We start from the raw sequence: 24,245 nt of genomic DNA on the forward strand, positions 1-24,245 counted from the left end.
CGTCCCGTAACGATACTTATAGCCCATGTATTGTACATGCACGGAAAATTCTGTTTCTTGGTACAATTTATATTCAAAGTCTTTTTATTATTATATACATTTAATTTCGAATAAAATATACACTACACTAAAACTGTCTAGAAACTAGAAAAGAAGTTTGAAGTTTGGTAAATTTATCGAGATTTTTGTCTTTCAATTACTATTAAGTCAATTGAATAGGTTTTACCTGGCGTACAATTGGAGCTCTTTAACACGACCAGGAGGCAGGATTATCCTTGCAATTAAATAATTTATAAATAACATTTATACTTCGTAATTTTTTGTTTATTAAAGAAGTCTTTGTGTCAAACGAGAGTCTACTCAGATATGGCTATAAGCATACTAAAATATAAACAATACCCAGTAGCAATGTAAGCCGAGCGGAAAAAACTGTGTAAGAAACAAGCAACCTTTCTACATTAAATTAATTATGCAACTACGTTGTATGCCTCATTGATTGTAAGCAGCACCTAGTTAAAGTACCCTTGTGCTCGTCAGGACCTTTATTTAATAATGTTTATAAACGTCACGTGTATGAGTAGGGAAAAAAGCGATCTTCGAGCGACATTCATTTGTCTTAAAATTTTCCATCTCGGTTGTTTTCCTCTGTAGACCTCGAACTTTCGTATACATACATTTATTAAAAGGCGATTAATAAAGTTTGGACAGGTCGATAAAGGGACATGCAATATAAGTCAGGTTTTTGATCCCGTTTATGTCGTCAAAAAGGATCCCTCCCCATATCGTTATTGTTTTAGAATGCCTCTTATTTCTAATGTTCGTGTGCTGTTACCGTCGTAAAAGGGAAGGTTTTATAGATCTCCGCAGAATGGGGTGAACTACGGGTGGTCGTCCCCACCTCATTTGTTTATGAATTTTCATAAACTAAACAATGTATTGCGCTTTTACTTCGAGGAAATTTATGCACCTGCTTGTTTATATTTTAACCACATTTCATAATTAATTATTGAATGTGAATATCATTTAATTTATTTAGTTTAAATTAATAAAGTACTTATTATTTTGGCTCATGCCAATTATATCATTATAATATGGTGTTGTCAAAATTATTTGTGGCATAAAAATACTTTGATTTTATGTACTGTATTTATCCTTCCTGTCGTTATTGCTTTGTATTAAAATTTACCCTTCTATCAGACTTGCTTTGACGGTCATGGTAAACTCACTGCCTGGTTCACACGACTCTTTAAGCTTAGATAACATAAGTATGTAGTTATTAGTAAAAAATGATGCAAAATTTGCTTGGCCCGATTACTAAAAGGTCACTTAGTTTAACTTAGAAACACAAAGCTGTTGCCGTAGTAATTGCAATAAAAAAAGAGTAATTAGCGGCAAAAATAAAACCTCAAATTATAAGGATCGTAATTGATGTTTACATGAATAGAAAAACAGTTGAATTGAAATACACTAATTAAACGTGACAAGTAATTGGTGTTATAAATTTCGATAAGCGGTTATTAACCTTCGTACAGTTAGAGCATTAGCTAAATATAGTAATAATGTAATCGTTTCTATGTTATTGTAATGTCGACATTGACCCCATGTCCCCGCCAACGTAACGTCACAATAATCAATCAAAAACATATTGGCATAGAACAAATTACTATTTGCTTTTTTACATGTAATATTTACCAGCGGTTTCAGTTGTCAGGTGTTCAAAGACATAAAGAACTAGATATTTTATAATCGTAATTAGTTTTTCATTTAGTGTGAACGACTTTGTTAGCATTATATTAAAGATTTAACTGAGCTCACCATATACCTAATCTGATGCTAACGGTCAAATTTTTTTTAAATTAGTATTTTCCTAATCAAGAATTTTTTTCATGACTGAGCTTAATAACGAGCTGAGAAATTAATAACGATTCTGAGTATAGCGTTTAGTGTAGGTTCTTATGTTTCTGTTTTAGAATTGAAAAGTCTAATGTCACGTCTCGACTTCAACAACTTAGACTTAATCATAAATAAAAACTACTTTATATTTCATATAATTGTATATTTTCAATAATAACCCAATGGTAACTTCTTTGTTGGATATAAATAATTAAGTAATCTTGACATAAAAAATTGCAAGTTTAGAAGAATACAAGTGCTTTCAAGTGGTATTCGTTTATTGATTTATTGCTACTTGAAAATTTGTTCCTCTTAATTCACGTTAGTTAAAAAACACAACACTTCTTTATTTTGGTGTATTCTCCTACTTACCTGGCTATAAAATAGTTTTAAAGAAATGAGCATACAAATTAAAATTGACTAAAACTTTATATATTATATGTTATTAATCCATCTTATTTTTACAACGCGAAGATACAAACTTCAATAAAATACCGTTAAATGATAGTAAGAAGAATACAGCTATTAACAGGAAGAATCCTATTGTCCAAGACCACGTACAAACAATATTTTACGCATTGCAATATCAGCACGGAACGATAGAACTGTTGACTCGTATTAGATTCAAGCTGGTACCATGATGTCATCAGATTGCGATGAGGCGCGCCTTACCACAGTCTGCGAACTACGTTAAAGACGCTACAACAAAAACATCGTTTTTTATAAGACGCCCGCGCTTTTGTTTTAAATTAAGTATTATGAAGACAATGTTTCGATAACCATGTTTTGTATCAATTTCTAATTATTTATTGGTTATCCAAATTCGTTCAATATACTAGTATTCCGTAAAGTTGATCTATTATTATTACTATCAATACTGAGGCAACTGAGAAGAATACAGTGTGTTACCAAAGCATCCTTAGTAGGGGTCCCAAAAATTTGGAGAAAACGGTAGAGTGGAAGGTACGAGATCCCGAGATAAATCCTCTACTCACTGGACCGACCATGTTAAGGTCCTTACAGGCCTTAGTATTATTCAGAGGCCGATGACAGTGCTGAGAATGGAAGAAGCTATGCAACACCAACACAGGATACAGAAAGAAAGCGACTAAAAAAGAAGAGTCTTTTTCCTCTATCTAAATACGAAAGTTCTTTTCATTATAAGATGCGGCTACACATTAAGTAAAATATGTTTTTAGCATAAATATTTAAATTTTTACAAATTCTAATTAACTTTAATTTTATATAAACTTAAAATTATAAATTAACTATTAACTCATAAAAAATCATCATAACAACACGGCTCCGATAATCGAATTGGATTAACCTACTATAAGTTGTGTGTACTATGGCTTCACTAGTTCGTGCCGGCAACATACCTAGCCTCACTTCATGCCGAACAAACGTGAATTCTTCATGCACGGCATATACGGATGGGTTTATGTGATAAACTAAGACGTTAGACCTAAGTAATCTTTCTCTGTGTATTATTTAGGAGTAGCATTGGTCTATATTGCTGTTATGTTTTAGATTTTAAAAAAAACTCATGCAAACGCTCAAAAAAGTTCCATCTCTACCGCTTATAATCCGCCTGTAATCTATATTTTAGACATAAGAATATAGATATGGCTCTATCCTTACTGGGGTAATATGCAAATTCGCTAAGGTATTAAAGTAGTTTTTTTTAACTAAATTCAGTAGAACGTCAAAATTCTTATTACAGGTGGTCGCTGTTTAACCTAATTTTGATAGATGCGGTTGTTGTACGTTTCATTTATATGATAACTCCTTCCTGTTGGCAGATGTCCAAGGGGGAATCCCTGTTGGAGATGACTCTAATTATGTGACCTTATCTTTTGGATGTTTCATACTTTTATTTGCAGTCTATTCTCATCTACGATTGTACAGCGTATTAACTTAAACAATTACATAGCTGTAGCTGCTTTCTAGGTGAATGTCAATGCTAATTCGTTGTGTATTAGTTGAATGCGCTTCGTGTATTTGTAGTGAACTTGTTCAGATGCAAGTACCAAGTCTTTCTTGTGAAAGTGAGAGTTCTAAGTTTCTCGGGAGCACGTTTTGCGTTTCATCGATTCACAATCTCAGATTTGACTCCGTTTACGTAACTCAAGGTTGCAAGGTCTTTAAACGATGATACTAATAATTACTGTAGGAACTGATTGGCGGATTTCATCCATTTAAATGTACTCTATTACTTAGTCACTAGCTAAATAGAGATTGACGAACACGTAACGGATTCATCAAGCGATAAACTTATCAGATAGAAAGAAAATCAATCCCATTTTCTGTATAGAAATTGCTACTGCACTGCTTTGAAATGTTATTTTAGTATAGTATGATCAAATAGTTTATTTTTTAATTACGTCGCGTTAGAGTATATGTATAATCGCTTTGGTGTTAAATGAGTATAGTTTCCTTATAATAATTAACTAATCTGTGGTAATTTAGACGTACGTACTTGATAACAGCTACGCCCACATTTATCTACCAAAGAGTAGGTAATCATTCGGTGGGTTTCGTCACATGCGGAATAGGTCAGGGACGTTGTAATTTTATCGCATCAGCTGTTTGTCCCTCGCACTACAATACGACCGACTCTGATAAGCTGCCTCTATTGTACCCGCTGCATTTTTATATAAGCGCCTGTATAGCGTAAGACTGGAGGCATTCACCGAGCGGGGGATGCCTTCAGATAATAAATAACGAGTGCAACGATTGCGACCGCCACCCGACTTGGGGATAAAAGGGGGTCTCAGGGAGGGACCGACCATTTTAATGTCCCGACGCCAGACTTTATATTAAACATTCGACCTTGACAGTGGCCTACATCGACACCGGGACACGCACACACGCCCATTTCTCTCATCACGAAAAGAAATGCTCATTCAGAGTTCGTCACTTGTCTGCTATAAATAATATTGTCACGTGTTTGGTTACGGCGCCGCATGCCGCTAGGTATCTCGGTTATTTTTTTATCTTTTGAATATCATCTGCAAGTTAAAAAGGTCAACGTCCACGGTATTGTCTGTCTAATTAATGATAACGTTTACGTTTCATATGTCGATAAAAGTATTAATGAAAACAAAACCGTCAATATATTTCGAAGTAAAGTCAAAATTTGGAGCTTGCTACAACCCAATAGCTTGGTTCTACCAAGTTGTATATTTTATTAAAACAACTGCTTATTTATATACCAATTATTCTGATCTGGGTTATAATCAGGTATGGTAACAATTCACCTTAAAATTCCGCAGAATTTTATTCTCTACAGAACCGAATGACGCACACATATTAACATAAAGTAATTAACGTTGTGTTAAATAAAACCAAATATAATTCAACGCGCTTTAATCAAAGATAATTAGTTAAAGTTTTCACCAAGCGTAAAATTTATGAGGCGATCTCTAAAATGGAGCACCTATAGTTCCCCTAAATGTAAACTACTACAATAACAAGCTAAATTAAATTTATCGCCACCATGCCTTCTTCATTCACACCGCCTCTAGAAAATTTCGCGGTACCTAGATAAATTATGCAAACCGATGTTATCACCCTTTTTTTAATTTGAATACTATGTTGGAAAAATACTTGAAGTAAAATAATATCTAAATATATTATATAAATTACACTAAAATGTAAGCACCTGTTCGCGAGAAACCTAATAACGATTAATTATTATTTAATGTTTAAAGTGTGTGTAATATGATTTTGTATATAACATACATAAATGAAATTAAAAAAGAAAGCAATTCTTTGGGAGTGGAAAAATGTCCAATTTTACGGATATACAAAGGATGTACAAATTTAGAATTTGTAATAAGCGTGATACATTTGTGTTGCTTCTAATTGAAAATTCCAAAATGTACTAGCATTTGAATTCGCTGCTCTTGTTTGCGAATTACTTTGAAGCAAAACCGCATTTGCTTTGGTAACATTTAAGGAAATGCTAATATTATGCGTGTGTGAGTAACGTAATGTGATTATTGTAGTAATGTGGGTCAGTAACGAGAAGTATGGCAGGGTCGAGCGACGAGATGCATCGTCTTGCGTGTTCTTACGTAATTTTATTGTTTGTTAACTGTTATCTGATTTTAAGTTTTATAATCGTATCTTGTTCAAGTCCCTGTATTTAGATTCTTGTTGCATAGTTGTTTTAAAAGGCTGATGCTATTCTCTGCCTCGAATGCAGCGTTAGCTAGCTTAGCTAGCAGGGTTGAGTTAGTGCGTAACTCAACTCTGAGGTAGTGCGTTCGCACCCCCGGCTGTGACCAATACGATTTCTGTTTATTTTTTCTACGGTATGTACTAAGGAAAGAGCAACAACATTAGGAAATCGTCTTGTCAGAAATCGCAAGGTAGGTCACCTATAAAGAAAAAATATTAATGAAAAGATTTAAAACTCTTAATAATATTACGGCTTATACATTCTGTTCCTTAGTGGGTGCAGGTAAACATCGGCAAGTAGCCTCAATAAATTACGATGCAAATTATTACTATTTCTTTCTTTATATATCTTAAAGTATTTCATAAGCCTAAACTACTGACTATTTGAGTAAAACTTATTACGTAATTCAATGATAACACCTTCTACAATAAAATTGTTACGCATTTTATATAAGCTAGTACTATAGGTCCAACGAAGGCGACTTGCAGGTGTTCGATGTCGTGAAACTGGTCTGGTATCCGGTCCGGGCTACCCTGAACGGCCGACAGATGGCGTCAGAGGCCCGCTTAACATTTCAAATGTAGCCTTCGCTCCACTCAGGGTCCATTTCAAGTTTAAAAACAAGTATAGTCTCAAAGCTATAATATGTACAATGAACCAAAACGTTGGTTCTTCAGACTGGTTAAAAATAAAATTCTTTCCCAAATTATTATGGTGTTTGGGCCAGACAAATTGTCTAATTAGAGCGCGCACAAAACCTTATGTAACTAATGGCAACATAATTGGATCGTAGGAATCCGATCGTAAACAAGCTCGCTAACCTACTAAAACATATTTCTTTTATTTTGCTTTGCGATCCCATCGACTCGCTCGCCCGCCACTTAACGAAACAGGTTTCTATATCAAAAATTAACGATAAATCCTCGCGCTCAGCGGCAATTCCTTTTACATACTTTATTACTTGGCTTAAAATATCGCTATTTTCCCTAAGTTTATTTAAATAGCTTTGAATTAATTTCAGACTCGAAGTCGATAAGATAGCAGATTAAGAAACTGTAAACTGGGTTGTTCTTAACTTATGCTACGAACTTTTAGTGTCAATACTTTTTTTATAATATACGCTTTAGACTTGAATCAAAGTGTGTTTTATACAAATCATATTTACTACTATAATATGAACGAACTAACTAAATTAGTCAGAATGGATGATCATGCAAATTCCATTACAAGTCTAAGGCATCTCAGAAAGAAAACTGTAGTATAATATTATATAAACATTCAGTATAATATACATCTTAATAATCAATAAGTAATTTAAGGGAAAATTTTTGACGATTTTAGTTAATAGTAACACACTATGGTAATTTAAACAGAAATATAACACTCGTGTTCGACCCACCCGAAACTTAGTTAGACGCAGACTTAAATTCTTTTATCTAAGAAAAGGGGAAAGAGAAACGGCGTTTCGGCGAAATCCTAGGTCTCTAGCAAGTAATAAATTAGTCACCATATCTATAAAAATAATAATGTACCTAATTATTTCTTTATAAAATGATGATTAAATGTATTGAGAGCGTATAAACAAGTGACCGTATTCCCAATAGGATATTATTGTTTGGGCCGGCCACAGTAATGAGATGCATAGTAGGGAATGCAATCCCGACTCGAGATCGTAAATTCGAGATCCCGCGGGATTAGAAATATCAATCCAGCGGGATCCCGAGATTTTCGGGATCTCGTCCAGTTTAAAAAAAATTGAATTTCACATGATGTCGATGAAAACTTTCTTTGTGGTAATGACGTTAATTATTTAAAAGAAAACTAAGGCTAACTTAATAATTAACAGTTTTACTAACATAAACATAATCAAAACAAAAGTAGATATAGTTTAAGGAGATTAAAAAGTAGTTAATTTTGAAAGTTACTTCTTTAAAAAAAGTGTATCAAGAATGCTATCTGATAACCGGCATCTAATGTTCGTTGCGATGACCAGCTGCTGAGAATGCTCTCTCCATCACTGGTTGGCAACAGCGTGAATAAGCAATTATATTATGTAAACTGCAAAAATCGCCACCTTGTTCCTCCACACTCAAATAAATCCATTTCTTTTTTTATTACTGACTCTAATACGAGTATGTCTATGTTGCTTGGCAATTGGAAAGTCTCGTTACCTTTCCATTGCTCCAAATCATCTTGAAAATAATTCGGATTTTTCATCGAAGAGATCAACTTTTCTGAGAGAGTAGTTTTTAGGTCTTCTAGCTTTCGAATCATGAAACGCAACGTATGTTCTGCAGTAACTAAATCAGTATCTCCCAATCCCGTCAATCTCGAACGGGATCTCGTCATATTGTGCTTCGGGATTGATCCCGAAAAATTACACGGGATCTCGCGAGATCAGAATCCCGCGGGATCGGGATTGCATTCCCTAATGCATAGCATTATACTGATACATTATAACGCGCGGCCAATCCGATCAATACTGCCCAATTAAATCCTAGCTTTCACACTTGCTCACGCATTTGAATAAGCTAATCAGTGCATCTCTACATAACGTCCATAGAATAGTAGTGGGTGAACTCGCAATAACATTCGTGTTAATCCTAACGACATATAATTTGGCTTCTTCGTTACTTATGTTTATCGCAATCTTGATTCCATTCTGTATTCTATAAAAGAAAATGTTATTGTAAAAAGCTTATGACTCCTTAATAAAATTTTGTAATTTCAATAATTTATTGAATATTACCTACATATCTAGTATATTTGCTGTACAGGTATGGCGTTGCGTGATAATGCTGTTGTAGGTATGCGGGGCATAACTTCGTGTTTGTGTGGATTGAATAAAAGTCACAATATATGATTAAAGCCATACCAGAACTAAGCTGATTTGCAATGTTTGTTACAAAAGGCTAGTGTGCACGAACAAATAACCAACTGGTCGAGTTAGACTTTAGAGTGTCGGTCGGTTCGCTGGTAGCCGGCCCCCCCGCTCGGCTCGCTTGCCCTCGCTTCAATGTTGCCAACTAAGCGCTTTCAGCACTAAATTTACGGTTACATTTATTTTAACAAAGACAGTTTCTGTGCTTGATATAGCGCTTTTTGATACTGTATTTTACTTCAAGTGTTTATACACTTACCGGACATAATAGCACATCGAAATTTAAGGTTCGTTGTTGGGCTATGAAGTTGAATCTTTAGTTCAGTTTAATTATGTTCTAAATACTGTTTTCAATTAAAAATTATCTTTAAATTATTGCTAAGCCTTATGAATTTTGTAATGTATGTAAGCTATGGGAAAATGTGCGTTATGTTAATTATCGTCGAGATTAACAATTCGATATAACTATTTAAATTGACAGACTAGACATTTTACTAAATTTAAGCGTTTCTATAATATTGTCAGCGCGTTTTCTCTTAAAGAGTCGCCATGCACAGCTATACATAATATGGGTCGGGCTCCAAGCAACGTGCCGTCGCAATATCAGCGGTGAAATCGCTCGTTCGCCCGCCCGCTGCGTCGCACCGCGCGCCTTGTCTGCGCCAGTCGTTGTGCGCCAACTGAAACGCGCGCACCGCTACTGCAATCGAGCGTATTTCAGTACAACCAAAGTATTCCATTTTATCCTGCTTATTCCCCTTTTCTCTAGTCGCGCCGCGTTTCGCTTTACCGTCTTCGTTATCTGTTATTTTTAATATCTTACGGGAAATCATCAGACGAAGTGAACTGTCCTCTGTGTGTGTAAGTGTAAAAGGCTCTGCGTTTTAAACAGTGTACAGAAGATAATTCAAGACGGCTGTAATCATAAGGCTGCCTGCGAACACAGTAAGTATCGCCGCCGAGTCTTTAGGTCTTGAATGTAATAAAATGGGACGATTCTTATCTAGTGTTGAATTGCGACTGTGTGTGTGCCTATAAGGTCGTTCCACGACTGTGTGGGTGACATCCGACCGCTTATTTGCGTGTGTGCGTGGGCTCAATACTCGTAGATTCTATTTTGCGGCAGTGTGACTAGATGTTTGTTTTTATTATCATATGACCGATGACTGTTGGAAAGTTTGGTCTTTTCAAAATGTATAGTAAGAGCATTGTCACAATTATAATTCTATGATTATAAATTGATGTAAGTATGTGATTGTCATTGAAGAGTAAAATTTTATGAATAACCACATTTAATTGAAATCTTTACATTCTTCATTCTCATTACCCTCTTAGGATTCACCTTTAAATTTTACAGCTTTAGGTTTTTAGGTTTTCACTCAAGCGGTCGCCGTTTGCCGTCGGTAAAATTGTAGGCGCATTCTCTCGCTTCGATTCCACTCTATGGGTATTGGGTGGGTGTGCAAATACTTGAACTATTTTCTGACATTTTAATATTGTAATAATTTGGAAAATGAGTTATTTAATGTTGTTTATGTTTCAATTGTGTGATAATTATTTTAGTTACGGAAATTGATTTATAAGCCTACAAGTGGTGAACATTATTATTTCAACTTTTATTTCATTTTATGACAAATTTCAGCAGTTAGAAACAATGTTAACCACAATGCTCTATGTTAGCCTAAATATTTCAAACATTTTGTCGATAGTTATGTTTTGTATGCCAAAAGATAAAGTAAAATTTGCTTGTTCTGAGTATTCCTAGATCAAGATATAGCATGAGCAACGTATTGCGTTCTATGACTTATTGACTTCTAAACCATACTGTGGCGTCCACAGTGCTTCGCCATTGCGTTCTATCCTAAGCAATGCAATTAATTTGAGGCCACATATACCTATTGGCCTTCTTCGGACACAACTCAGCGTCGCCAAGAGAAACGTATTCACAATTACATCTCCTATTAAAAAAATCTACTATCGCCTCCACGATGCACTTACAATAAACATTTGTGTAAAGTCTTCTCGTTTTATCTCTTCTTTTATGATATTAGTACAACAGATACACAGATCTTTCTTCAGATAGAATGCAATTATGAAACGTCGCATGGAATCACTTTAGAAATTGTACCTTGTTATTATCAACGTTCAGCTCTGTTATCGGCGTGTGCGTGCTTATTGTGTTTATGAGAAACTGATTATTTAATGCGATCTCACGCTCCATATGCTCCGACGCAAAGTGTCCTAACCGACAACAATTTTGTTTAAATCGACTCTATGTAGTCGTGTTAAAATTAATGTGAGTGGAGAAAACTGGCGTATCGCACATTCTTGGGTCGGGTGGCCGTTTAAAACAAATTATACGATGTGTTACGTATAGCTATTTAGGTGGGCATTATTTATGTTCTCTAACAGTCGCCTCAGTGTGGGTTAAAATCGGAGCAGTCAGCTGATTATGCGTGTGTGTGTATGCGTTCTTCGGGAAACACCTTTTGATGACGTGTGCGAGTTCCGTTTAATTGGACAGTCACATTGTTCCCTTGAATGCGTTTTTTAGTTGTATGGTTTTGTTTTGATTCTACGCAATTCCTTGTAGATTTTAATATAACGTTCACTATTGGTACGTTGTCAAGTACTAGACCCTAAAATCAGCTGTTATTAGGTATAATTTGAGAAAGTTACACAAGTTTATATAAGTTTAACTGTCGGAAAATATGACCGTGTAAATGTTACATCTCTGAGTGAATAACGCTCACCATGCTGATGATCTGATCTGCGCTTGACTTACTGGCTTATAAAATAACTCTCATCTCCATACATACATTGTACCATTACGTGTCATGTTTCAATCCCGCTCTTATTTAAATATTTAGTTACTGATAACAAAATGTTTATGAAATCAAATATCAAACAAAAAAAGATACTAAAACAAAACACGGTTGTTCTGTGCCATAGAATGATTGCTAAGTATACTAAGAATCGTGGTTGCATATAAGCCAAGGCCCGAGGCATTTATTTATTATTTGAGCTTGAAACATGTCATTTGTGAAGGTATACCCAGTAATTACGGTTAGTCATTTTGCCAGCATTGCCTGACGCTCATCATTGTCGAACGATGCCGTGTTTTTTCTCCTCAAATGACAACACGCGCTCTTCGAATGATGTTTGGTTAATATGTCTTGGAATTCGCTTTAAGTTTTGGGTTTTTACAAACTTGATATATACTGTAAAATTTGTCTTCTACTGAAATATTTTCAATCCAAAAGTATGCTGAATGTTGATTACTCGATAATTACATGTGGGAGCATTTTTTCCTTGTAAATTATAGTTCATAACAGCTAAATTTGTACTAATTTAAACAGTGTTGTGACCGTAAATTACAATCATTGATTCGACACTATTCTTGGAATTGAAATCGGGGAAAGTCGTTCCTCGTCCGTAGCACCTCATTCGCCGTCACAAATAAATAAACCGAGACGGGTTTAGCAATAATAATAATTCGCCGAGCCCGATCAGCTGTTTCTTCCACCGACCCGCGTAACAGGTGGCCTATAAAGACATTCAATAAACTGAACCACACTTGTCTTTACGCGAAACCTTCTATTTTACGTAAATACACACACAGATGCACGTGCCTGTGAAATCTTTTTTCATTCCGTTTTCATCTCATTCATATATTTGCCTACAGTTAATCCTAATAACCTCGTTTGAGTCGACTTTTATAAAGTTTGCTAATATTTAAATCATTACTATAAAAATAAATTGATGATTTTTATGACAATATCCACTACTATGTTAGTTATTCTGTGCTGGTTACTAGGGTTTGGGCGTCTAGGGATATGAGGTCGTGGCAGTGCTAAATTACCTTTTTTGTAATGTTGACAACAATCAAGTCGTTATAATGCGACAGTAAACATGTTGATAATTATCATGAAAACATTAAAAGTAGAAATTTATGTGAATAATTGAAATGACGCGTAGCAAATAGAATATATTAGTTCACATAGCTGATTTTACATTATACACCATTACACTAAACACTATTACGATATACACGTGAAATTAAGTTTGTAGTTAATACAATTGGTATGTAAGTTAACAGCGTTATTATAATTAAAAAGTCTTGCAGATAATTATCTGCGCGTCGCATATATGAGCCTATAAATGAAAACCAATATTGACTATGTAATAGTTTATTGTAACTGGTGTTAATGTAGCATCTAAGTGAACCCTTTGCAAATGCATCAAACGATCCAGTAGTAGCGGAGCCGCCGAGAATTGATTGTGGTGTTCACTTGGTCCGCACAGAGAAATGTAAATAGGGCGAGCGCAGCACGTTCAAACTAATCGTGATTATGCGGCAATCTCGGCTGAAGGCAATCGTAATAAAGCCAGCATTTCGCTCTGAATACACGGCCGATGACGAGCCGGTTATGTAATGTAAATGTTTACGTATGTACCTACACACGTGCCCCGCTACCACGTGCTCCGAGAGAACACTAGCCTTGTGAATTATTTATTTACGAGGCAACATTTTCACACGGCGGTCGATGAACTCGTCGAATGATCTTGGAACGCTTTTACGCCGATTAATCTCATGGCCTCGGGTGACATTGCTCACCCTTTATTGTGTCGTACCTTCATATCTTCATACTTGTATGTAGTCTTTGAAACTTGAACGATCGTTTCGTTTCTTTAAGTAGTTGTAAAGTATGAGTAAAACAAAGGAACACGCTTAGTGCATTAGGAAGGTATTGGAGGAACGACCGCCTAGAAATACTATCAAGTTCTTTAACGCATTTCTCATCACACAATTATGATGACCGAGTCAACTTTCTAAGCTGAATACAGAACGGCTGACAAAACGGCTTTTTAGGAAAAAAGTAGAATCATACCCATTACGATATACCAAAGCGTGACTCTTAAAGCATATCAATTATTGACCTTCAATATAATAAAAACATAAGTATGAATTAAACACATTATTTTTGTTTATCAAAACATTGTATTTTTTTATGATTAAGGAAACATTAATGAAATAATACGAAAATTATCACGATAATTCTATTTGACAGTTCAACGACCGTGTAACAATATTGTAAGACATTATTTGCAATGTTAATTTTTCTTATAAAAATTAATATTATACAGACTAAATAGATAATTATCTTTAAATGAACTTGTAGAAACCGTAAGGCGAAATGTAATAATAAAATTAGACCAATCACACTATTAAACTCCGATTATTTTATGTTAAAGTATGTAAGGGCTTGATAAGAAGAGACTAAATTGTTTTATGTTTAGGGAAAGTCCGTTATGATCATCAATAGTTAATGAGAATAAGCTGGACATAAACCAAAGTTCAGCTTCTTGAAGTACAAAGCTAATAAATAGTATTATAAATGTCAAATTAAAACTAAAAGTATTTTATCAGGCTAAGACTGATAACGGTTATTGTGTATACCTGCGGCCATTGAATACTGAACGATTAAGAAAGTGAATGTTGGCAAAGGAAACAGGAAAATGTAAAACCACAATATGCCAGCAAAAAGTGAGGCAAAGCTAATACATGGATACCGTAGATCATTAAGTGCAAAATGTACTTGTGTGTAAAGTACTGCTAGTGTGTTGCAAATGATTCTGTTTATTTTTTTAAATTATATTTCAAGAATAAACCAAATCATACTAAGCCTCATTTATCCAAAGGTTCAAATTTTTATCAAATTAGGAACGGGCCAAGTGTACCGAAGCATACTTATATTTCCTTTCACGCAATTTTGAGCAAGTGCCTGTCAGCGCTGTCAAGCAGACTTGAGAACGGAGTGTTGGGAGTTATGTGGTCGTAAAAAATAGTATAATTTTATTTAAACTTGAATTAAAAAGACTTATGTTTTCCGGATTACTAGTATTCTATGTGTGCTTATATTCAAAAGGATTCAACTGATATCCCAACTTGCTACTTTTTATTACCTATTTCATCCAAATTTTAATTAAACGATCACAAAGTCGATTAATTTCTTGTCAATATCGTATATTTTTGTAGGTGCGATGTACGCTTTATTCTGCCTAACATAACTATTCATACTTTAAAAAAATGTTAGTAGAGTAAGTTGCAAGGAAAAATTTATTCAGAATTCCATCAGTTATTAGCAAGAACAGAATTACAAATCGAAATGAATTCTGTAATACAATGTGAATACGATTGCTTCAGAGAAATACACAGATACAGAATCTAGATAGAGTCGCCCAGCACGTCCCGACAGCTTCCAACAATAATAATTAATTGACTCGTCCGTTCGTTATCGTGCTTTTATATTGACGTTCCCGAGCGAGCAAGCGAGCGAGGCGCATTCGGAATGTAATTTCCATAAAAACTTTTGTGCTCCGGACGTTGCGAGCGCACGTTAAAATCGTGGACTGGCAATAAAACAGCGGCCGGTGCGGCGAGGCGCGACGAGTCGTGCTATAAGTGCGAGCAGGATGGAGCGATAGATAATGGACTCTGAACGAAATGAAGAACGCGCGGCTGCGTCGAGCGAGCGGGCTGGGTTGGAACTTGAAGTACAGCAAAAACATCAGGCGGTTATCGTGAAGGCCCTCTCGCCCCGCGCCCCGCTCCCCTCCGGACTCGTCTGATCGACGCCGGAGCCTCTCGGCTGAGCTAACCTCGACAGCGGGGGGTCGTGAGTTGGCTCGACGGGCTCCTTCGCTTGTTGCCGCTATACAGAATGCGCTACATAGCTCACATTTTCTCTCTTGAATTATTGCTCCGTTTTCAACTTTATGAAGCTCAAGTTTTACGTGTTTGCCAGTCGTTTTTGTATGATTCGATAATGAGCTTTATATTCCGGTAGCGGTATTAAGTACCGTTGCCCTGTTATCGAAAGGGATCACCTGATTTACGAGCAACGGGCCTTTGCTTTGGTGAGTACCTTTCGATGACACATACCATGTGTTTGATAGTTTCCTTATCTGTCGTGTTCATAATGTCAATGGGTCAGCATCAATGAATGCTTTACGGCTTTAATGATAACATTGGGTTTTATAATTATTAAAATATCAAGGAGGCATGGTTTTAAGTTCTATATTAAGCAACACGTGTTTATATTGCATACGTTTCATTACGACGAGAGGGCCGTGTTCTATTGACACGACTTTGCTATTGTTGATGGCGAGGTTGTAGTGTCAAGGTGCTTCGGGTAACTGTTATTTGTTAACTAATTGTGTATGTAAATACAGCAATGTGTTGTTGCATACAAATGTTAGAGCAGATGTTGTAAACAAAAACTTGGAAGTCCTATTCAGAACAAGACGATTTGTTTTCATTTGTCTAACATCAATCTAAGTTATTGAAATATTAGAAAATAATGTCCTTTGAAACCGCCTCATCTAGTGGGAATGGTAACTATTAAAAATAGTGGCTTTATTGAATATTTCTGTGTGATATTCCAGGATCTGACCGGGCAGAACAGCAATGACTCGGGCGGCAGCGGCGGCGCCGGGCGCGCCAGCACGCCGCATTTGAGGCCTACACCGAGCCCCACAGGCTCCAGCGGATCGCGATCCATGTCACCGGCTGTCGGTGAGTATTAGATAATATCAATGTATTAGAATGAGTAATAGCACCAAGTAGATATTGATTAACTTCACAAGTGCTAAGTTGGAAGGATCAGAAACACAAAAAAAAACATACTTATTATGTTCATGTAAATAACAATATTATTGACTAGAGATGGTATTATCTACAAGAACCTTATGTACGTTTACAGAATCATAGCGTCAGTATTTATATCCCCATCGTATACGTCATGTAAATACCTAAAGTTTACGAGCAGCTGTGATGCATAATTTTATCTATATCGCGCAATATTCTCTTGTATATAAAACAGCTCGGAAACCCTTTCCAAAAAAAACTGGTACAATTATACCTATAGTAAGTGAAAGTACCATGCGAGCTAGATTTTATACCTCCTCACATTCACATTTTTTGACGAGTCACAATCGACGACTCACAATTAGTTGATACATTTCGAACCTATTCACAAATTTTATAATGCACACGCACATACCGAATCATATTGAACAAGTAAAATGTTGACAAACGCAGTAATCAGCACAAAAAACTTCAGACTAAATAGTTATAAGCTAGCTAGTCTTTAAGTGATATATGGTTTCTTTGCGTTTACATATAAAATTTTAGCTTCCGAAACAAGTTATGACGTAATAAGTATGTTTGGTGACTTTCATATCTAAATGTTACAATGAGATGTGTTTATTTTGTAAGCCAAGGACTAGTTAGATTTTGACGAGTAATTAGTATTACTCGTGAGGTACGGACTGAACTTAAATTGACGACGTAGTTGAAGCTGCGTAATATCAAAGTGAGCTCTAAGCAACCGCAATAAGGGTCATCTCTGTCAGTACATAGTTTGCCAACTGTGTAGTTTCGCCAAAGGCGTGTTGATCGGATTCATTGTGCATACTTCGTCAGTAGCAGACGCGGGCTTTCCCGACATTGACCCACATAGAGCGGGCGCCCAGAGTACACCGTATTTTGCCCCTTTTGCGGGCGCGAACCACCCACCACCCACCTTATGTACGAGTGAGGGTGGTCGCGGTATATAGGGCCTCGTGAAAAACTTGCCCCCATCGCTACGAGCACGCAAAACAGGACCTTTCTACCTCCGTCTGTCTACACGTCACGCTCGCCGGCCGGACTTGCTCTTCAACCGATACATAACCTTATATACCTAGCTGAAAAGTTATCACCTACGTTCGCTCAATGTTTATTCACTAACTGCCATTGAGAAAGTGAAAACACCCTTTCCACTATGACGGTTCACTCACGCAACCAGTAGGTTTAGAACGAATAGTATACAAAAAAATGGTCTTATACATATTCATCGCACTAAGGTCTCATACATAAGTTCACACCGAAGACGTGATACACAAAACACATATGAATTAAGAAAGTAATTGTCTGAAAGTTGTATCACTTGTAAATTTATAAATGTATATTTTCAGTATATAATCAGTAGTTTGATAACCTAAAAGGTTTGAGATTGTCATCGAAATAGAGACGTCTGTAACACAGCCCGGTCGCTGACTCGGGTCACTAAGTAGATGCCCGCAGCCAACTTAGAATTGTTTGACGACTATGTACTAACCTAGATATTTGATCTCAGGCCGTTCCATTCATAAAATATTGTGTCGAGTTCATGTTACCGCGTTTCGCTTCTTATGTTATTTCGATTTCGGCTTTTAAAAGTAAATAAAGCCGTATACGTACAAAGACCACTTAAATATAGTCGTTCATTGTTCAGAAGGAAAAATTTTTGAACACTAGTTATTTAATTGGATATTTTTATACTTATTCAATTTGGATAATTTTTAACACTTACCAAACATTACCAACTAAATTTAAAAATTAAAGTAGAACTTTAAATAAAGGAAAGTTTTTTTTCATATCTTAAACAATTACTCTAATTCATGCTAGACTTCTTCGGAGTAATAAAACTTTTTTGTGTAGTTACTGGAATAACCGGCACGTGTAAGTTGTTTTGCACTGCCTAGCAGTTGAATGCAATCATGTTTATTGATGAATTACGCAAAGATATTTTTTCTAAGTAGTATATTTTTATTTTAACTTTTATATCTTAACTTCTAATGAAATGCCCACTAAGCAGCGAAAGTAATTTCAATGTGATAAAATAGCAATGACATTGCTATTTTATCACGTCCTGCCTTCGAGCGATCTGTTTGTCATAACTGTGGCTCGTAATGGAGAATGCGAACAGTGTTAAGTTAACGTCAATTTAACGTGGCTTTCTCAAAACAGCCAGTATAAACTTGAAAAGACTTGGCGAACGGCGATCGTACCGCGTTCAAATACCGGTTATGTGACCGCAATACACCTTCACCAACGGATCTCGTTTGCCACGAAACCGCCCGCATTGGACGCCATGCAATACTCCGCTTCTATGTACGTACATATATGTGAATATTCAAACCCCGCAGTGTAAGTCTCACTTTGTTGGTTTCTCTACCCGCCTGTCGCTGGATAATGTGAGTTGATGAGGGCAACGTATTTTTTTGGTCGGGCTTCATATCCAGTCCATATAAACTTTCATTGGTAAAATATGCAAAGCTACTCAAAAGGAAAGTTTTATGCGTATGGTTAAGTTCACAATTTGAAACATAATATTGGAAATATTTTGAGCAACAACATTTAACCCTCTACAAAATGACAAAGAAAATTGTTTCGCTGAAGTTGACCTTTCTGACCCTCCGCACATCGCTGTACAGAAAATATTTTTATTTTTTCCATGCCCACGTAGCCTTTTGCGTTCTAAGTATTTTTATCATTACGTGTTTATTCTTGATGTCAATCAGTATACAAAATGAAATATCGAGTAAAGGGAAATAAAAAATAAAGTTGTTTGTGGAAGGTATTGTGCTCATTTCGAATCGGAGTTCCATCGTTAGTGGAATACAATGAAGCCGCAACACCGCAACCCGACGCGTCCGAAGGTGAATTGCGTATTGTTCGTCGCCCGTATGCAACGTGACTTTCAAAAACGCCTTTAATTTTCATTCTATAAGGTTTATTTTGCGCAAAATTGATTCAACTCGAACGATTTCTATTGTGTATTGTATGAGCATTGTAATAAGGTCTAAATTTGAGTGCTCTGATAGCGTTAAATCGTACATGGACACTAAAAGCATTTCGCAGTCATTCTGTTGTGCGTATCAGTAGAGGAATGCCACGGGCTAAGATAAGAATGACCCTGAGTCAACTTAGCAGAATTTTTGGTGCCGAAAATTGTGTTCTTTTTACATTCTTCCAGCCGTAATGTCCCTTTACGGCAAGTTTATATATTTTGCCTTTGCCAGAGTGGAAATGAATGATAAGTACAAGAGTTTATGTTCTCAAAATTATGGTTTTATTCCAAGGTTAAGGCGAAATGCATACACATATCTGATTCATAAAAAATTTTTTTGTGGCGAGCGATAAAGTATATACTCTTTATAAAGTCATATTGCATATCTTATCTGGAATAATCGTGAAGTTTTCAGTATTCAGGTTTATTGGGTTTCTAAAAATTGGAAAGATAGAGTGGGACAATAATTTTAACTTGTATCTAAATAGAGACAACAAGCATATGTTTAAATAAGTTACTCAACTTTGCTATAATATGGTTTATTTTTAATAAAACAACATTAAAAAATAGAACTTGTAACATAGAACGATAGTAAACATTCATAAAAATGTAAGAAAGGTTTAACAAATTTGGCACTGTTTCAGATTTTAACTTATTAAATGGTTTAGTGTAACACTATTTTCTATGCTGAACTTGGCCTTGACTTGCACATTAATTTATGTCTTCATCTGCGCTGATCTATCTATATTTTCTAAGAAAGCAATAAAAATGCTTTTTTTGTAATGGTTGTCATAAGTTGTCATTATTGGTAATTTCAAATATATACATAAAAGGGGTCGATCCCTTTTAGGAAACCGGGGAAATATACATAAATAACCACCTGTGTATATTTTGTCCTCGCACAAAGCCTTACTGCCACGTGTCCCGCGTCCTTGATGAGTTCGACGACCTTTTAAAGAAATTTAAAGCGAGGAAGGTTTTTGGTAACCCTACACTCCAAAATGATCTGCGATTAGCGTTTGTTTGAAGTCTTTAAATCTCACACACCCTTATATTCTATACTACTTTAAATAGTAATTTAATGTCTGAACATTTATTAATTACAAAAGCAAGAATATATGTATTATTTAATTGGCTAATACTCTTTAGCCATTATGGTTAAAATTAAATTTGGCGAATAAATGCCCGGTCCTTTACAAGGCCTTCGTGGGCAGCCAAGATACTCTCGAGCACATAGCTCTTGCTAGTCCATTGTTGATACACTGCTTTTCCTCTGACGATACACCAACTGGTCAGTTATGGCAGAATGTAATAGGTCTCATTGAGTTGTTTTCGTCTTTTCATTGGAGGATTGGTATTAAGTATACGAGATCGCTGCGCCTGGGCTGTTGAATTTACATGTCAGTAAAACTCAATTATGTTTGTACATAACAATGTATGGATAGTATCAAAAAGAAATGTTGATCTGGTAATAATCATATTGTGCAGATTAACGGCCTTTTGTGTTTATCATATCGTTATACCCCACATCACCAAATGTCAAACATCTGCCATGTTAGTCATAATGTGGACATTAAACGTAACGTAACGTCAATCATCATTTATGTTGAGTCAACGAATTGAATTAACAAGAGCTCGGGACCTGTTGCGATATGCCGTAACCTAACCTGGAATTAATTATATTCAAATAACGACGGAAAAGTGATAAATCTCAGTAAGTCAAGGTCAGTTGGGGGTTCGACATCGCATTCACCCCGTTTCACCCTCACCTAATGGTGCGGACATTCTTTCCCAGCCGGATTTCTCGCCCGTTAAAAACATTCACTTACATCGCCTACCCTCTCGTCAGCTGAGTTAATGACCCCCTTAACGTAAACGAAGTAGTCACGTTGTTTTTTTTTTGCTTTGCGCATTTCAATCCCGTTTTTTTATATTTACATTATCATATAAGTCAAGTTACTCGTATTAAAGTCGTATAAATTTATAACGTCCAGTTCATACTGCAAGTCGGTCTTGTAATCATAAAACACATTTTGGAAAAAGATAGAGAAATTGGTTCAATCTATTCTGCTGACACAGGCTGTGTTTATTAAACTGGCTCGCCGTCAGTGATCAATTTAAATGGAGCGCCGGCGGGCGGCGGACAGCGCCGCCGTGTCGCCGTTTGTTTCAACTAGGACGCTCTTGTTAACGCTATTGTCACACGTTCACCATTATATTGACAGACAAATAGAGTCTGCAACAATTCGTGGCAACAATGGACGAACCCGACCTCGGGAGACAGTTTTGTCGGTTTTGCATGGCACTGACAGAATTACATTAAGGGTAAATTGTTGTACTTGGTGCAAGCTATAGACGCAAATGGAGATATAAATTCGACATACAAGTAATTATACACATTTATTTATTACACCACATCATATATAATGCATTTTCTATTGTATAAGTTACAATCTAGTATTCTAAAATACAAATCATTTATTATTTCATGCTGAACATATATTTTATATGTAATAGCAAAACATAGAGGCTGCATTTTAAGGAAGTTGTACAAGAAGTAAAGATACCAGTTAATAAAATTTGTTTTGAAAGACTTACGAAATAGCTTAATTTACATTTAACTGAATCAAATTGGTCTCCAAATGGAGCGGATTGATTAAACGAAAATATATACTTAAATAGAAACGAAGATTATACCTTCCACTCCCTGTATACCTTCTAGTATATAAATAAGTATTTTCGACTTTATTAAAGAGAGTTGTACCTCAGAATTAGCACCGTGTATTATTTCTTCTCTGACCCTGTGTGACCACTTAGTTGCGGTATATACTAGTATCCGCCGCAAAGTGGTAGTTGCATTGGACGTGCGGTGTCCATAACTACACAGCATTACGACCACGTAAATATACAATACAAGCAACTACATGTCTCAATCACTCAGTGCAGTTAAACACCGGTCACTCTATGTCCACAGTATAAACGGTGTGATGAAAACAAACTATAAAAGTTTGAAGATTCCCTGGCAACGCAATCCAAATAATGTTCGTATAAAAATTGTATTGAAGAGCTAGTACTCATCTGATTCATATTCTTAAAATGCTGAATCGTCGTAGATCGTATATATTAATAAATATCTGAATCTAGCCAAGATATTTCTTAAGTTTTCATTTAATACATTTTACATCCGTTATGACGCAGAGTAAAACCCACGATGGACTGAATAATGGATAAGACATGAATTAAACGTGAAGTTCTCTTAAATCACAGCAATGCAAATAAATGTCAAACGACAGTCATACGGTTGTATGAATGTAAAGTAAATAATGGATAATTTGTTTTGAATCTAGTCTATGACAAAAGATTTTGATGTTCATTTAAGCTTTTTACAATACCTTAAATATTAAGTTATAACTAGACAATTACTGTGATTTACAATTCGACAAATATATTTTCGTAATGTAAGGCCAACATTCACACGCTAGGAGAGCCGCTTATGAGAAAAGCCGTAGACAAAATAATAACGATATTGAAAAATATAAATGTAAATAAAAATTATTCAATTGTATTGTGCTACTAAAAGTAATATATCAAAACGTAGCAGTAAATTACGAATCGATTTAAGCTAACTAAATCGATTACAGTGTCACTAATAAACAGAGGTTTGCGCGGAATGCGTCCGCCACACAACGCACCTCGCATATTCCTTACCGCATTTCTACCATACGGGACATTGATATGACCAATGATTAACAATGCAAAATACACCTTATCTTGTCTTGATTAGTTTGATAATTGTTATTTCCATTATCGAGTAGGAATAAATTGAATGAGGTGACTCAGTCGAAATTCAGGAAATAACAGTTTCACCTGTTGCGGTTGAATACTGCCCACGGGCACTACGTGATTCATCTCGGCTTGTTAACTGTTTCTTGATAACTTTCATTGATTAGAGTTTAGCATGCCTTATTGTGGTTATAGTCGGGTTGATTATTGGCTCAATCATGGGTACTTGGAATATGGAATTTGATTTCACTGAAAATCAGATTTGCTTGTAACAGAAGCTAAACGTATTTGTATTGTATGTTTTTATCATTTGTTATATACATTTTTCAATGAAATTGTTCCAAATAAACTCATTAAATTGATTAATATTTTCTTCATATGTTTATTACGAATCTAGTCGGTGGGTGGAAAGTAAAGGCCTCGATTAGTGGCCGCCCTTGACAGAGCTGGTACGATTGTAAAACTCAGGCGCACTGTCGTGTTCTTTGCGTCGGTTTCATTTATCTTGTTCGACGTCGAATTAAATTATCTTATAGTTAATCGTTATTTATGTAACTGAAATGTTACAGAACTTAAATTGGCATGACCTACTCTTAAATTGTTTGCCCTTTATAATTTAGAAGGACCGCAATTATGTAGTTTATTTTTGTAAATTAATTACTTTGTCCAGCTTTGTTGACGAATGTAACTGCGCGGTTTATATTTGTTTTATTATATATATTAACTTATTTATAAATTTTTTTATGTAAATAACTATCATAATAAAATTCGTCATTGATGACTTTCTCTTATTCGCCAATACTTTTCCGTTGATTTGAATATGGTAACCTTTTTATATTATATG

At 35.6% G+C, this 24,245-nt stretch overlaps 1 protein-coding gene across 15 annotated transcripts in view; it reads left to right on the plus strand.

The window, feature by feature from the left end:
- Positions 1-24,245, plus strand: part of LOC125053497 (trithorax group protein osa) — a 71,597-nt gene that overhangs the window by 31,702 nt on the left and 15,650 nt on the right. For all 15 annotated transcript variants that reach the window (XM_047654844.1, XM_047654857.1, XM_047654849.1 and 12 more), the window contains one exon: positions 16,410-16,539. In XM_047654844.1, coding sequence (XP_047510800.1) covers positions 16,410-16,539 — 130 coding nt within the window. The remainder of the gene's footprint in view (positions 1-16,409; positions 16,540-24,245) is intronic.

Source organism: Pieris napi, chromosome 11 (assembly GCF_905475465.1).
Source record: "Pieris napi chromosome 11, ilPieNapi1.2, whole genome shotgun sequence".
NCBI classification, from domain to species: domain Eukaryota; kingdom Metazoa; phylum Arthropoda; class Insecta; order Lepidoptera; family Pieridae; genus Pieris; species Pieris napi.